At 37.2% G+C, this 18,055-nt stretch overlaps 1 protein-coding gene across 1 annotated transcript; it reads left to right on the top strand.

Annotated features, from left to right (window-relative positions):
* The first annotated feature begins 1,080 nt into the window (after positions 1-1,080).
* On the top strand, positions 1,081-15,186 carry DRAM1 (DNA damage regulated autophagy modulator 1). The gene is made up of 7 exons (XM_056515927.1): positions 1,081-1,522; positions 6,783-6,850; positions 8,010-8,152; positions 9,911-10,088; positions 11,156-11,214; positions 12,498-12,590; positions 13,883-15,186. The coding sequence occupies exons 1-7, from the start codon at positions 1,392-1,394 to the stop codon at positions 13,925-13,927; spliced, it is 717 nt and encodes a 238-aa protein (XP_056371902.1). The 5' UTR covers positions 1,081-1,391; the 3' UTR covers positions 13,928-15,186.
* The last annotated feature ends 2,869 nt before the right edge of the window (positions 15,187-18,055 follow it).

Raw genomic sequence — 18,055 nt, forward strand, 5'->3', positions numbered from 1 at the left:
ACTGAATTACTGATACACAAAAAATTAAAATTCTACTGCTATAAATAGAATTACCATCAGTACGTTTCTGCCGTTCATTTATTTACCAAAAAGACTAGATTTAGTTCCTGTATGGTATTTCTTTAATTTTCTGTTTCAAGAGGAAAAAACCCCAAGATATCTGATACTGAGGTATAATTGAACAGAAATTTTTGAACCAGCATATTAAGACAGCTAATATATTAATTGCCTTCCATTATTTTTGAATCTTTAACATAAAAGAGAAATAAACATGTTCTTCCAGTCAGAAATTTCTGTCACTCAAAATTACTAGAAGGCAGTTTAGCTGTGGAAATGTGAAGTATAAATTTGTGGCATGGTGTGAACTATTATGCTCAATTTATATGTTAAGAACATGAGCAACTTGTTAGTGCCAAGAAGAAGGTTGTAGAATACCTTCAGTCTTAGTGGTAGAATATTTTCTTATTACTTTTCTGTACTTGCTTGAAGATATACTGTCCCTAGTGCTTTTACTTCATTGCATTTCTCTTTCCCTTCCTAATACATTCAGAGTTATGCTAAGTACTCACCTTGTGCACATCCACCACAGGGAATGTGCACCAAAGGCCAGACCCTCAACACATTCTCAGGGAGAATATGCACACATGTCTTTGTAGCAGAATGGTGACCTCGAGTTTAGGTGTTGGTTTGGAAGGCTGATAACTGCAATCAAAGGAAGCAGAAACACCCGTGACAGATTGTCCATGGATACAGCTCAAACCAAATGCTGAACATGGCACGATTTTGAATTAAGCTATGGTTTCCCTCTAAGCACGTGGAAAAGTGAATCTCAGGGAACATTTGCAAATCAAGGCTACATTATGTGTTTGAAGCGAAAGGATGAGGTTCGTGCAGGACTCCGTGACGGGAGTTTCTGACCCGGTTTCCGTGCCCCACGGCCGGCGAGCCGCAGAGAGCCCCTGCAGCTGCCACTGGAGCCCAGGTCAGCCCTTTCAGGTTCCGCGGCGAAGGCACAGGCCGCCGGCACTGCCCGCAGACCGTGCGCTCCCGGCAGCATCTCAGCGCCCGCCGCCCTGCCCCGACGGGGCGTGTGCGGCCGTGCCGGCGGCGGGGACACGGGCTGCGTGCCCGGCTCCGGGGACACCTTCTGCGGGCACAAAGGCTGCCGAGCGCTCCCGGCGCCGGCAGCGGGACACGCGAAGGGGCGCACGGCCGTGCCTGGCTCCGCCGCCGTCGGGGGCGGGGAGCGCGGCGGAGAACCGAAAGTGAAGGGAAGGCAGCGGCCGGCGGGGCATCCCGGTGAACCTCCGCTGTTGTTCGGGTAAATCGCCGGGGCTGGGCGGCACAGAGCCCCGCGTCCCGTCCGATGCCCCGGGCGGGCAGCCCCGGCCATGCCGTGCCGCATGCCCGGCGTGGCCGCCGTGCCCGCGCTGCTCGTCAGCTGGTCCTCGGCCGCCTTCATCATCTCCTACGCCATCGCCGTGCTGGCGGGGCACGTCGAGCCCCTCGTTCCGTACATCAGGTGAGGCGGGCCGAGGAGCGCGGCTGTGTGTGTGTGTGTGTGTGTGTGTGTGTGAGTGTGAGTGTGTGTGAGTGTGAGTGTGTGTGCGAGCACGGGCGGTGTCCGGGACATTCCCGGAGGGTCCCGCGGGAGAGGCGGTGGCGGCGGTGCTCCCCGGGACAGGGACACGCCGGCACCGCGGCGCCCATCGCACCCCCGAGAGCCGCGGGACACCGACACCCACACACCACGGAAAGGACACGAAGTTTTCTGCTGCAGCCAAGGCAGGCCTGATCCCAGAAAAATGTTACGATTACATGGTGGGAGTGTAATTTTGTTTGTATAAGTCCAGAACTAGGCCAAAGTACGCCGGATGATGACTGGACTCGAAGCCCTGTGATGGCTTTTGCAATAGACACATCCCCACAGACATGCATTTTTTTATATTTCACTACAGGATCAATGAGTTTAAAAGACTTTCCAAGAGATGCCTGGCATCTCTTTTCTATAACTTTTTCATTTAAGTGTGATTCTGTGTGAATCATTCTTTATTCATGGCTTATGTTACCACTTAAATCTAAACTATGAAAATGTTAGTATCTACCTCAAATAGATTGAAGATTAGCCAGAAATCCAAGAGTGTCTCTGATACACAGAAGATCTAAACAAGGTTTTAAAATACATCTTTCAAGATACATACAGGCCTAATTCCTGGAAGGACTTTTTGGACATGCACCATTTCAGAAGACTGCTAACCTGATTGGCACATACAAGAAAATCTGATCGAAAATAGGGATTTGTCATCATGGGCAAGAGCAAATGACACCACAACCCACAAGGTAGCTGAGCTTCATTCAGATTGAGCCAGAGAAAGTTGGGCTTCATGCTTATATTAGCAAAACTTTTTAAGACTCTCTTCAAAAATCTGGAAAGCTCTTAGAAAGCCTTGTTCTTGTACTTGAACAAATACCCTACTGCTCATCCTTGATTGCACACAAAGCTTTACTAACACAAAAGTGCCTGGGATCAGTGCAATTTATCCATTATTAAGTGCAAAAATAAATAATTTGATATAACTGTACATGATTTGGGTTCAGAAATATTTTGAAACCCTGACAAATTATGTTTCTTATGTTGAATCCATATCATGGAATAAAATATATGAGAGAATGGGATGTGGTTTTTATGTATAGTTTTGTTTGCAGTTAAGTTTTGGACAGCCCAGGTATCGTAATTGTGTCATTCTTTCTAAAAGGGATGGACCAAAGCTTTAAATCACAGCTGTACAACCCTAATGAATGTATCACAGCTGCCATAGTTATATCAACTTAATGGAATAGCTTCCAGAAAATCACAATAAAAGTCCATAAGCCCTAAAAAACCCCAAAGGCCTAAGAGGCAGCACCAGTGATTCCCCACCCACATGCACCTTTGCATTTACTTGTAAAGGTATTTCGAAGTCTTATTTATGTTACATCCTTTTAACACCCCATTTAGTCTAAGGATATATGTTGACTGTTGGTGAAGCAGCTGCAACAATTCTAAAGGCACATGGTCTAAGCATAAGAACTTACAAGATGCACTTGAGAATAATACAAGGTTTTCTTCTAAGTACTCAGGACAATAGTCATACCATATTCATATTCTTAATTTGCAGGTCATTGCTTTAGCCTAAGAATTTGAATCATGTGATTGAGAATGTGATTTAGTAAAACTAAGAGTGTTAAAAAAGAGGAAGAATGTTGCAACCTTTCAGTTGTGCAATATCTTAAAATGAACTATAAGAATTAAATAGAGCTCATATGGGGAAATTCCAGTTGCACAGAGGAGAAGAATACTGACAGACTTTAGTTCAACATTTCTGTAATTCTTACATACATTCCCCAAGTACTCTGTGTATGCCCTGAAGTCACATTAATTTTATTTGCTTACAATGTAGCAGCTGTCAGAATGTCAATGTACCGAGAGACCACACCTAAATTTGTTATTGAGGCTGTGCTAATGTCTCATCAAGTAAACCATATAAATACATTTCTTGGTAGATAAAATGAATATGATTTTGTGTTTTCTGGCAGCTGGGTCCTAAAAGATGATGAGGTTGTGCCCAAATTAGTCCTGTTACTCATATTGCTCAAAATTCAAAACAATTTGGCTGTTTGCTCATTTGAATTCTCAGGGAAAGAGTAAAGGAAATTTTCCTGAGGTATTTGTGACCAGTTGGTACCTTTGGAGAAATCAGAATCCCTGTAGGTGGCATAGAATCTTCCTATTTTAAAAATTTGGAACTTCAGTTTGAAGAGAGATAGTTTATGATCGCTCTGAAGAAAATTCAATGATGATAATAAGTCTTTTGGCCCTAGAATATTTATTGCTTGTCTCCTTCACCTTCTTGTCTTTCTGCTCTTCAAAAGACTGTTAGATTTTATAATTCTACTGCATGAGATGATGACACAAAAACCCTGTCATTTTCGTGCAGGGTTCTTCATCTTTTCCATGGTGGTAGAGATCACCTGTGCACCAGCTCAAATAAGTGAGCACCTTTTTGTTTCAAATGTGCCATTTCCTTTTTTTGTTTTATAAAAAGGAGGGGGCTGTCATCAATATTTTTTTTTTTTTTGGTTAATCTTTTTTTCAAAAGCAGCAGACTTGAAGAAAAATTAGTATGAACCCAAGTCTTCATTTAGCTTCAGGGATTTTAAATGGAAAATATAGCATTAAGAAGATTGTGTGCTTAAAAGTCCAGTGCAGTACATTGTAAATAGATTGTGATATAATATTCCTGGTATGAATTTTCTTTACAGCATAATCTTAAGATTGTTGAGTTTAAAAATCCCCAGCAGCAAAAATCACCTATAAATCTTGCTTGAGAAAATATGTTGTTAAAAAATGGAGTTCAGTGCAATTTCAGGTTATTTGGATTGCTCTTATGAGGTGTTCCAAGAACTTCAAATGGCTTTCTATGTGTGTGCCAATTCCACTCTCTTCTCACCTAAAGTCCTTCAAAAGCTTTGAAGTGATTACAGTCCTGTACTTATCACAGAGTGGTTTCTGATTTGAAAAAGTCCTTGAAGATTGTCACAAGTGGCCCACATTTTAAATGGATTCCTTTGTCGAATTAATGAAAACACTCCATAAACAAAAAGAAAAGATGAAGTTCAAGGTTAAAAATTGGCTAAATTAAACATGAATTAAGATTATTTTCAGATGTGTCAAACAAACAAACAAAAAATCTTAGTTTACTGTTTTCATCAATTTCACTGTCAAAACTAAGCAAGATTAATATAGACTACAAGCTGGAACAAGTCTTCAGAAAGGATTACAACAAGAAAATTCAGGTGAATAGGGATTCCTAAAGCCTGACAAGTTGCAAAAACTTGTCTAAAAACTTGGCCCAAATGTTTGTTGTTTGAGAATCTGGAACCCATCTAGTAAAAAGAAATATATTAATTTTCTCTATTTTTTTCTTTTTTGCATCAACTTTTCATAGAAAAAGATCCTACCTTTGTGCTAAGCTTCCTCCTGTTGCTGATAAATCAACTTAGCAACTTTTGTTAAACAAATCCTTCTATGACATAGGAGGGGTTGGAGAGCAAAAATTAATTTCTAAAATAATCAAGTCATTTGAGATGGTCATACTCTTCTGCCCTGAACTTAACAAATTTGTCAAAATCCTTGAAAGTGATTGCTGAAGTAGAGAGCACTTTCTCTTTTGCTTGAAGAGCGTTCCTGCTGAGGTCATTTTGGCTGTGCTCAGTGGTAGCTTCAGAATCTTAGCACTGAAACCTAATCCTGCCTCACTGTTGGAATGAAGAGTATTAATCTTCTTGAATGACATATAAAAATATCCCTTGCTAGTACCTACCTGTCCTGTTATACACAGAATCACAGAGTGTGCCTAGGCTGGAAAAGACCTCTGAGGTTACCGAGTACAAACTGTGACTGAGCTCCATCCACCATGTCAACCAGACCATGGCACTAAGTCCAGGCTTTCCTTTAGCATTTCCAGGGATGGTGACTCCACCACCTCTCTGGGCAGTCCATTCTGATGTCTAAACACCCTTTCTGTGGGGCAATTTTCCCTGACATCCAGTTTAAATATCCCCTGGCACAACTTGAGGCCATTTCTTCTTGTCCTATTGCTTGTTACCTATTGAGTTCACCCCCCACCTGGCTACAGTCCCCTTTCAGGTGCTCTTAGTGAGTGATATCTCCTGCCTCTTGGCACTGCCCTGTGACTGAAAACCTAGCTCACACCCAAATTATGTGAAGACTGAAGAACTAGATGTTATCCATTGGCCTTGCCAACAGAACCGTCTATCAAATAGATATCAACTGGTTGTATGTTAAACAAGAAAAAATAGACATCAGAGAAAAAAAAAATAGTACAAAGAGATGGCAAGATTGTAATACTGTTCTTTCAAGAGAGCACTCACCTTCCATAGAAGAATTCTGCTTGAGGGGTCCTGAGCCCACATATTCACAGGAGTATGTCCATTCTGTAAGAAAAGGGCATTCTCTGGGGTGGGTGTTTGCACATAGGGAGAAGAGGGAAAAGAGGGAAAAGGATTCTATGATGAAGATGTTCCATTTTCTACAAAACAAATATTTTGTATACATTACATTTTTTCATATATATATATAGACATGCATGTAGATATGTATATAAATTCTGTAGATATTCTCACACTCATGCTCCCTCTCTCTGTTCCACTGAACTTCTAATTATTTCCTATAAGGGTGAAGAGTTTCATCAGAAGAGACAACACTTTGGAGATGGAGTATTCTTAAGCTGTATCTACATTAGTAAATTAAACAGTTGCTAGGAATATTCCTGGTCATTGGAACAAAATTTCTCTCATAGGGTAAAGTCTTTTTAAGGAAATTAAACCAAATTCTCTCACATCTTAAGATATGACTGCCATTAGATATATTTTACTCTATCACAGTGTTAATTCAGCAGATAAAAGAAACATTAATTCTAAAATGTCATTTATGTAATCATGTCATTCATGACCAAAATACAGGTCTGTCACATATTGCATTTACATATTGCATACAGAAAAAGAAGAAATACAGTTCAAAGAGTATGATTTCAAAATATGCTTTCTTTTTGGAAAGAATTCTCTACTACAAATGGAGGCTAAGTGTGCAACAGAAGATTAATTGCCTTACACACATAGCAGGAGTACACACAAATTATATTTCTCCTGGGATTTCAACTGTCTCATTTATGTTTCACAGGTCTTAATTAACTTTTAATTTGTCTCTCTTCCTGCTTTAGTGACACTGGAACTAAACCTCCTGAGAGTGGTGTTTTTGGTTTTATGATTAATATTTCAGCACTTCTAGGTATGTATAAAGTATTTGGGTTGACCAGAATGAAGAAACCAGAATTAGTAACATCTAACAACTGCTTTAATTACAGAAGTGAATTCAATATTCTGCAGAAAAAATTCTCTGCAGTCAAATGGCAGTATCAGGTGTAAGTAATACCTGGAGAGCTGGGTCCTGAGGAGCAGTTAGTGCAGGCTTAAAGGCACTTGTGTCTCTTCAGAGCACCTCATCAGTGCAAAGTAGTCAACACTCTGGAAATAAAAGTGGAACAAAAATGGTATAATTACTCTGCAAAAACTGTGATGTAGGGGAAGAACAGTATTGAAGCAACATGCCCACTTTTCTACAAAATGACTTATGGGAATCAGGAAGTTTGGCATTTTCTATTATTTTTTAAGGGGATGAGGATCAAGAGCTGTATACCTCTGTATACATGTAGCTGTGATGGCCTTAAGGTGAAGTAAAAATCACATATTTTACCTTTTATAAGAGCCTCGTTCAGTCACCCTATCTTGGAGTTTTTCATGTAACCTCATAGTGCCTGGGCAAAGTTACCTGATTTATTTTTCCAGCTGTAGATAGACTGAGACTGTATTCTGTGTTATGGAACTGCAGAATTCAGTCTACAGTTTATTATATCCTGAAGAATCATGATTTCCTAATTCAGTACAGGTGTTTTCCAGGACTGAACTGCATATTAGGGCCAGATATGCAGTGATTACAAAAAGGAATTAATTCTTCAGACCATCCATTATAAGGAGTTGTAGTTCTGGTACAAGATTTCATCTGAGAGCAGAATAAAGCCTCCCACCTCCAGCTTATGGTTCTTATCTCCCTGTAGCATCTTCTTCCTAATGTGGGATGGCAATGCCTCTGTGCCCAAAGCACCCAGGAGAATGGGATTTAAATTAGTGCTTTTCTTGAACTGATGTGCAGTTAGTTCTAGATAGCAATTTTAATCTAGATAGCATAAATTAATTTTAAGACAAAGATAATGTTGAAGTTCTATCTGAAAGTTCATTTGAATTAACTTCTTCATTCCAGTTAAGGTAGTATTATTTATTGTATAACGTTTATAATTTTATTCTGCATGTCATGAGTTACAGGAAAAGGTGTTAAAATGTAATCAGTATGTGATCATTGAACAAAACACTTTGTTTTTGTTTTTTTTCAGCTGCAATTACAATGTACATCAGATACTTATTAATAGAGAAGCAAAATGAATCATCACACTTTGTTAGGTCTTCATGCAATATGTTTACATTATGTGTGGGATTGATGGGCTGCACTGGAATGGGCATAGTTGCAACTTTTCAGGTATGACTGAAAATTTCATATCAAAAATGAAAATAAGTTGTTTTGCCATTAAAAAACTCAGCTAGATAACAGTGATTAACATTATCCTCATGTGGATCCTTGGAAAATGGAGTAAAGGTGCCTTTCCTGCTCTTTCCTTTTTTCAGTAGCTTTACAGAAATAGATTTGTTTCCTCCCTATGCAGGAGAATTTTTGCTTGTGCAGTTATGCCATTAAGGGGTTTTTTGTGTGCTTGTTTTGTAACAGGTCTGTACTATATGGATTCTTTTTTTCTGTAAATTTTTCTGTGAAAATTTGAATGTAAAATCTTTGCTATTCCAAGTTAGTTTGCTTACAACCAGGTGGGGCAGAGTAAGTCAGACTAACAAAAGAATCTGCATTTTTGGCTGAATGATGGCACACTCACAGCATTTTCTACAAAATAAACTAATCCTATCTGACAGGTTAGAGCACTGAACACAATATCAGCCTGTTAAACTTTTGAGTCTGTAGGAGATGGTGTAACAACATGTTTTATCTTTTGATATAGACATGTAGAACTACTGCTTACTTTGCCAGGAAAGGTTAGACATCTCATTGCAAACTGAAGTTCACCCCTCAGTGTCTGAAAGAAAATTCAATAGGGAGGAAAAAAAAAAGCTGAAACAGATTATTTATTTCACCTTGTCTAGTGAGGAAGTGTATAATAAGGTAGATTTTGACACATGTATATTAAAGAATTGCACTGAAAGTTTCAACCTAGAATCAAGTTAAATTTAATTGTCAGGCAGCTTGAGATATTGCCTTAAAATCTGTGGAAACAGCTGCATTGCTTCTTTTAAAGGGTGGTCTACCTTGGAACATTTTGTTAAATACTGTTGTGCTCATATAGTGACATGATGACATGCAGAGAAATTGAAAAAAATGATTGCTGGGGCTTCAAGAGCCAGTATAATTTTACTTGTAATGGAAATGGTATTTTCAGACAATAAATGGATGATAACTTGTTCTTTTTAGCTTTGCATCCAGGCAGTGTGTATGGATTGCAAACACCAGAGGTAGTGCAGTCTATTCCAGTAATATTTTACTTTAAAATACCTCTGTTCTTATTGATAAGATTTATATGTGGCACCAAAAAATTGTTGGATGATGCCTGACTGAATTAGAAAGCAAACTCTGCTTCAACAGGGAAAAGACAAATCAGGAATGCAAAACAATTTGTGAGAGTCAGGGAAGCAGAAACTTTGATCCAATGGGATTCCTTGAGAGTTATAACACTGGTTCTTATCTAATCTCTGTTGTGTCTCATTGCCAGTCCATAAACTCCTTCCTCACCTAATTTCTATTTCCTCTGCTTTCACCCTGCTTTTCATATTAAGAGCAGTTTGTACAAAGGGTTCTGAGCATGATAAGGATCAAATCTAGCAAAGCATCTGATCCAGCTGATCTTCAAGCATCCTTAATTGCCCAGGAAGCTGGAAATGGTTGCTTGCAAGCCTTCAACCTTTTCACTATATATATACAACTAGTGAACAGTACATTCCCATCCCCATTTGCCAATAGAATAACTGAGACATGAAGAGGATGTGAGATTTGCTCAAGGTCAGGTGATGTTTCAAGTCAGGAGACCAAAGCAAAGCTGGAATTCAAAATTATTTCTTTGGTATTCAGTCTAGTTCCTCTAATCAGTATGTCATGCAGAAAATTTAAATTCATGTGCACTACCTGCTAGTTTCTTCAGGCAATAGCAGCTAACCACTGTGCTGATTCTCTTTCCAGGAGCTGGCTGTTCCCAGTGTCCATGACATAGGAGCTTTGGTGGCATTTGGCTCGGGTGTTGTATACATCACACTTCAGTCTATAATCTCTTACAAGTCCTGCCCACGATGGAACACTCAATTTGTGTGCCACATTAGGATGGCCATATCTGTCATATCATGCATTGCTTTTATTCCCAGTATCCTTTACAGTGTGTCCCATGGTTTTCCCTTTACATGTTCTCGGTTTTCCTTTTTAAGTTAAGTCATTGCTGATAAAGAATAAAAATGAGGTCACACTCTTTACTTAAGGCTCTCTATTGTATATAATACAGCATGTTGAGACACCATTAATAGCATAAAGATGAGTTTTGGGGGCTTCTAAAAAGCTTTATCTCTTACTTCAGTGGTATATTTAAAAACAACACCCCAGTGTTTTTACAGAATCATACACTAGTGAAGCTAGAGTAACTTTCCAACCTCCTTCACTTGAAGGAGAGTAGGGAGGAAGGTCTGAAAAAGAGAGCCACTGCTTCTACAATAAGCCAAACACACAGAAATTAAAAAAACAGGTGGCATACAAGCCTAAGCAGACAGTTTTGGTCATGTTGCTGGGTTCTTGACCTCAATAATCACCTCTCCTAAAGTCACACTGCACAACTTCCTGGTTTTTCTCTTGGCATGCTATAATTAATCTCCCTGATTTTATTGGCCTTGGGTGATCTGCCAGTGTTGAAAACTGATTGCAGCAGCTCATCACATGAGTCAGGCAGCTACAGCCTGCTTGTGGTTTCATCAGCTGTGAAAGGGCTTTGAAAGAGGGCTCAGTCCTGAGAGGAAGGTGTACAGACAGATCAAGGCTTTTGTGCATCACTGGAAACCAACATTGTTCCACTTCCAGCAGTGCAGGACTCTGCTCCCACAGTTCTTGATCACAAATGCCACCTAAGTTTTGGATTATCTCCCTTACTGTCTGTACTTTGAAAGAACCTACAGAAATCATCATTTGTGCAGAAATGTGTTTTGATTGCTGCAATCACTTCCTTTGTAATAATGTGTTTCTTTTGCTTGTATTCTTAATACCTTGATTTGATATTCTGGTTGTTTCGGATCTCCTGTGCTACAGAAGCAGAAGATGGTCTGGGTTTGTTGGTTTTTTTTTTTTTTTTTTTTTTTTTTTTTTTTTTTTTTTTTTTTTTGGTAAGCAGACATTTTCACTTTTACTCACTATTATTGCATAGTTTCCTTTACACTGTTTTTTTCCCAGTGATTGTGTTTGCTTCCAAAATTTCCATGACAAAAATTGATTGGACTCCAGGTGAAAAGGTAAAATCTTACTAGGTAGCCAACTTACCTTGTGTGAAATTATTTGGGGAATGCTGTTATATTTATCTTAAAGCATTGCTAACATGTCAGAGACTTCAAATAGTACATTATCATGAAAAACTTTGTGAAATGCTGGTTTCCAGTCACTTCTTTATTAGAAAGGTATTTGTGGTGTGGGTAAGAAAACTTGTGACAGATGATCAATCTTCAGAGTTCGACTTTAATTTTGACCAAGAATTTGAAAGTTTCCCATAGAAAAAGACTACCAAAAAAAGATATTCTGGAAATTGGTTGTTCTACTTCCTTTTATAGTCAGTTTTCTTGAAAATGAACTTCTTACATGAAACAAAAATTGGACCAATTTAATTCTGTAGTTTTTGAGGTTTTCTGCAGCATTGGTTTTCTCAGCCTTTTTATCATTCTTTATTAAATAGTCTTTAATACTGTCATAAATATTTGGAGTCTGACCTAAAACATACTATCATTAATTGCAGGTATTGGAATTTATTTTAGTGTTTTCAGAATGGTAACTATGAAAACTAATTTTTCTTTTTGGACAAATTTTGCTAAAAGGAGATATTAAAAAAACAGATTAAATAATGCAGAGTAAATCCTGCTTGAAGAGCTTAATAAGAGCACACTTAGCAAATGTACTTCAACCAGGCAGTGGCAAGGCAGCTGTGAGATAAATCTGCAAATTAGACAATCTCAGTAATATTTGGTGGGTTTTGTGGGGTTTTATGAGATGCAAGAATGAAAAAAATGTTTTTGCTGAAATAGATGGCATGTTTGTTGATAACTTGTTAGGAAACACTTTTCATTCTGTTTGTGTCATGTGACATAGGTTTTGTATGACAGTTTCAGAAACAAAAGTTTTATCAGGAGCTGTCATAAAGGGCAGCCCTCCATTTCAAAACATGGTAAGAATTTGCTCAGATTTACTGAGCTCAGTGGCTCTGAGTGAAAGCTTCAGTAATCTGAAGGTAACAATTAAATGCTTTCAGGTTTATATTATATTCAACCTTTGTTTTGATACTGCTATAATTGTAGTTTTCTTGTACTGCCTTTTATGGTACTGCACAAGACTTAATGTAACACATAAAACCTTCATATATTTACTCAGAATATTTTTATATTCTGTAAAAACAAAATGTGAATTGATCTTTATACAATAGGGATGAATCTTACTTGTTGAATTTACAGAAGGAAATTTCTATATCATTCCACCCATATGTTGTTTACTTGTTTTACCTGAACATTTGTTTTATGTCTCATTCCATCAGGATTATACTTACCATTTCATGAGTGCAATCTGTGAATGGACAGTGGCCTTTGGTTTCATCTTCTTCTTTTTAACATTCATTAGAGATTTTCAGGTTGGTATCTACATATTTTAGCAGTGACTTAGTGCTGTGAATTGTATAACAACAAATGCAATAGAAAATTCCCATTCTTTACCTAGATAAATGCATCAAAGCTATACAGAAACAAATTTTACCAATCACAGAACTGATTTCTGTCTACATAATGAATATTTTCCCCTTGATTATAAAACATAAAATTCAGTTTAATAGTTCAATGAGTCTGTTCTTGAAAATTAATAACAGTCAATTAATATAGTCTTCTTATTTATCAAACTTTTTGTAGAAATAGACCCTCTAAAGGTGACATAATAACAAAATAAATGAGGCAATTAAAACTTTATTTCTTTCTACCTGAGGGATTTTATATAATAATCCAAAGCATTTCAACCATTGATGTTTTACACATTTATTTTTATGTTTCCTCACAGTGCAAAGAATACTTTTTTTTTGGAAGAGTATTGACACAAAAGCCTTCTGGTTTGGGTAGCTGGATTCAGAGCTAACATATATTTTGCTAACCAATAGCAAACCTTTCCATGTCTGTTTAGTTTTAATTTAGTACTGAATACACCATGGCTTTAGGACTTTTTCTTAATTAAAAAAAAAAACAAAACCCAGCCTAAAAATAATAAAATAAAAAAGCTAGGTTCAGCAGAAAAAAAACTTATTTGGGATAAAAAGGTAGTTGTTCAAAATTACACAACACACGATCTTAAAGGGACATAATTGCCTTCTAAAACTGACAGAATTATTGGAGAACTATTCCAAAATGTATGCATCATTTAATGGATCATTCTTTGGGGGAGCTATTTATTTATTACCAAAGGTCAGAGCCTTCCCTTGGAGAAAGAGATTTGCAGAACAATGCAGTAATTCTCAGAATATTTATCAACAATCCTTAGTCAATAATTCTGCTTCAGATGCATTAAAAATTTTACTAAATGTAAATATTTTGAAAATAAGAGAAAAATATTAAATTAACCAAAATGGAATTCTGGACATTTTAAAATGCAGGCTATAAAATAGCATGAATCCAATGTTAATGTTTGGAAATGACAGAAAAATCTTTTAGATTCTACCCTCTTTTAGTCATAACCAGTGCTCAGAAAAAACCAAACTATTAATTCAGGAAAAAAACCCTGCCACACTCTAAGAAAAATAAGACTTTTTTTTCTGATTTTCTCACAGTATTTATTTCACTTTAACACTTTTTTTCTTCTGTTTTGTTTCATCTCCTTGTACTTTATATCACAGAATTGTAAAATTAAATTATTTAAGCTGATCTTGCTTTATTTTTCTTTTAGAGATTTTCTTTAAGGATATCAACAGAAATACATGAAGACTCCTGATAGTGAAAAACCAACATTTTATACCTATGGATATTCTAGCTTTCTTTTTACTTATAGAAAAAGTGGCAGAGGAACAGGGATTGAAAGGTTGTAATAAGACCCTATGCCATCAACTCTGCAGCTGCAACCACTACAAGATTTTAAAACTCAGAGCAAGGTTCCTCCTGCATTTTTGAAATATTTTTAGACATTTTTTATGGTTTGGTATATTAAAAATACTGTAACAAAAGCAATATCTGGAAGCACCCGAAAATTCAAGGACTTGATCACCTCAGCTCTTCCATTTTGGACATATCTGAACTTTTTAATTTGCTGTAGTGTGATTAGTAGCATTAGTTTTTAACTTGAGAAAGTACATTTTGCAAAGAGGGAAGTGTAAAGGCAATGGAAATCACTGGGATGGAATTCCTACTCTTAATTTGCAAGGGCTGGAGAAGATGGTGAGAGCAGGAGTGGGCATCTTTGTTTGAAGAAATTTGAAGTTATGCTACATATTATGCTACCATGCTACATATTTCTGACACTGGGCACTGTACTTCAAATGCAAATGCTAAGAGAAATTTATATTGCTTGAAAAATGTTTTCTAATCATTGCAGTACATGGGAAAATCCACCCCTTTTTCCCTTTTATGCACTGATGGCCACAGGAAACAAAACATGGAAATGGGAATAGAAAGTAAATTTATATTTAAGCATGATGTACTAAAGAGAAATCTTATTGCAATTTGGTTAATATAAAGCAAAGTTTACTAGCCTGTGTTTTAATCTACAATGGAGTGAAGAAGGTCTCAAAAAAAAGTTTGGGAATTATTGGAAAATAAGAAGAGGTACCAGTAGTTTTCAGGTGCTTAGAAATAAATGTATGGGTATTTTATGCAGAAAACTGAATTAAAAAACAAACGTGGAGAGCATCTGTAATGAAGATATTTGCTGCTATAGATTTACTTCTGTAATTAAAGACTTGGAAAGGAACTAATTGAGAAGTCAGATATTTAAAGCATCTGCAGGCAAAAGGCTCTTTCATGGACTGATTCATCACCTTCATTCAGTTCATTAACCACTTGGTTGTCAATTATGTTCTCTGAAAATTACATTTTCCATACTCTCTCATAGTTTATGCAGAAATATTGATGATTTTCAGATGCTAATATCCACTAATGTGTGTTTTGGAGAGTGATGTCTTAAGATTAGCCATCTGTTGATACTTCTTTTAATGTGTATTTTAAACTGTATTAAATTCAATTGTTTCACAACTTAAAGAGCTGATGCTTTCTTTATAAGTTCTTCCAGAAAAAAACAGTAGAAGTGTTTTCCACTGGCAGATTTGCTTTCCATAGTATTCAGGTTATCTTGAAGAGGTTCACAGCTACAACCAAATTAAAAGTCAAATCTAGTACTGGCTAAAGGAAGGACCTTATGTCTTGCTGATTGGGTATCCTGTAAGGGATGCATGATCTTCAAGTGAAGATCATAAAGAAAATGGGTATCAGCCACAAAAAGTAACATCAGGTTATTTTCCAGGCTCTGTTAAGAAAAGACTCTGTTTCCTAGTGCATTGTGTATTATTCTTTTATTGCTTTTTATTCTTACCTTTCATATACTAAAGTATAAGAAGCTTGAAGTTGTTATTTCAAATCATAGCTAACCTTCACAGTGATTACAGTATCCTAAAGGGAAGAAAAAAAAAATTCAGAGGAAGTGGCTGAATCAAGATCACCTTGTTCCCTGAAGTCAAAAGGTAAATTCAAGTACTGAATTAAATCCTTCCCATTTTTCTGAACTTTATTGTGATACATTTTAATATGAGTTATATTCATGACCAAAAGAATGCACAAATAGTGCACATTTATTAAATCTGTTAGGTCTAAGATCTCAACTTGCATTGACATGCAGATAGAGGCAATGGATTATCACTTTTTTATTTGTGCAGTGAACAACTATTTGAAAACACTTTGATTATTCTCTGGCTCCAAGCAGATTTTCACTCAACAACTTAACTATTTTTTTCAACTGAAATGTGACTTGACAAGTTGCAAGCAATTGCCAAAATAATATTCTAGGAAAGTATTATTTAGCTGTGGCTGACTCTTATTAAGTACTGCCCTTTAACTTTTTATAGACAGGTGATCTCTAGAGGTTAGCATAGATAATGTCACAGCACATTTCTGTTGCTTTGCTACAGGTCCTTTTTTCTATATTTTCATATTTCTTAGCAACAACAAAAGCTTTTTTTTTGTTGGAAGATATGCTAGAAATATTTTCATCATCTACTCTGCATGATATTCTCTATTTGTCACCCCATCAGGAGTGATTGAGAAATTCCTTTTGTATAAACTACAGTAAATCACATGATAGTTGCCATTATTATTAGCAGTTATGCTAAATCATTCTACTGCTTCCAAAACTGCAAAAGCTCATTTTTCTAGGTTGTGCAGCTTGATCTGCTGATGGAATACCACTGTTGTGGTCTCTGTCATAGTTCCAAATCCTGTAAGGATGAAACTCTATCAGCTCAAAATACCTGAAACCCACTTTGTCTTAGGGCACTGTTACTTGCTCTGCTTTGCTTTCCAATGTGCACTGAGCCGGTGATGACCTTACCACTGGGCTTTTCTCATAAGGCACTCTCAACTTTTAATTTCTGCTCAGTTTGCATACTGCCTGACCTGTGACAGCATTGTTTGACAGTAGTACAATAATCTTGATGGCAAGGCATTTATTTCTTGCTCTTAATACTGGTAGCAAAACATTAGAGGGATTGGCAACGTGTCAGTGAATTTTGGACATTCCAGCATGAAGTTTTTAAAGACACTCATGAGCTTGGTATTTTAAACTCCTCTGTAAATACAGTTTTAGTCTAAATATTGGTCACATTTTCAGAAGCCTTCAGACTTTAGAGCATCTGTTTGAAGACTGCAGAGGGTTTCAGGTTGGTTCCCAATGGTTTACAATGTCTACTGGAAATATTGTCTCTGGAAGAGGCTGGAAGAGCTGTTCTCCAAGAAACAGTGAAAGGCAGCATGGTGTGAAGGGACAAGAAGGGATAATGTTTGTTTCTTTGGAAGATGAGCTAATATCCATTTATTTGGGAGAAATGTGGGGAAGTAGCAAGAGGCTTTAATTTACAAGTTCTCTGTAGCTTTGACTAGAATCTGGCAGAGCTGGGTCTGCATTTCACTGCATTTGTGTGTGTGCCAGGGCCCCTATGGCCACATGAGCAGACAGAGACAGTGCTGGCATGATGAGGCCTGGCAGGGGTCAGAGTCCTGCATGTTGCTGCAACACACAGAAATAAAAATACACACTCCATTTCATAAACAACCACAGTGATCTAATGAGCTCTTGCTACATTTTGGATTGGTAATGTAATTCAGAAAGAGCATTTCTCTCATCTTAAGGAGAAAATAGGCAAGTCCTACATGTGGTGTCTGTATTTTCCCCTGTACACAATAGGTGGCACTAGCAGACCACATGATTTGGGTTTATTTCTCATGTTCAAGCAAGTATAGTCATTTTGTAGGTAGCTTTAGCTGATTTTAACAGTCATCTGGAAGCCAAGTTAAATGAGTTTTGTATTGTGCCTTTGTGAAAAACAAGCCACTAAGTTTCTTTGCCATCCCTTCCTCCCTTCATCTAAGCAAATATGTTTTGCTACTGCAACCTGTACTTCAATTTCAAATTAATTCTAAGTCATAGGAGTCACTTGCTGCAGTTACCACTGGCACAAGCTGACATCCAGGTCTCATTACTACACCACTTCTCTTGGGAAGTTTTTCCTACCTTATCACAAAGTACATTTCACTCAGTTGATTCAGTAGAATCCTGCCAGTTTGCAGTATTGCACAATATAGAAAGAACAAGATTATAACATTTCAAAATTGCAGTCAGTTGCACCCAGAAAAAGTGACATGCCTGGTTGTAAAAAAAATTCAAAGGTAGCTGCTGTACCTATTTAAAAACACATTTTGTATGTAAAATGTCTTTTTTTCCCAGTAATTTCCTTGCCTAACAAAACAGTTAGTATTGTCTTTTATGAAGTGTAGCAATAATGCAGGCTTTTGAACATAATCTTACCTGGAATGATACAAGTTTAGTATTCACAGTCTTAAATAAACTATGCTGAGCAGC

This window comes from Oenanthe melanoleuca, chromosome 1A (genome assembly GCF_029582105.1).
Source record: "Oenanthe melanoleuca isolate GR-GAL-2019-014 chromosome 1A, OMel1.0, whole genome shotgun sequence".
Lineage (NCBI taxonomy): Eukaryota > Metazoa > Chordata > Aves > Passeriformes > Muscicapidae > Oenanthe > Oenanthe melanoleuca.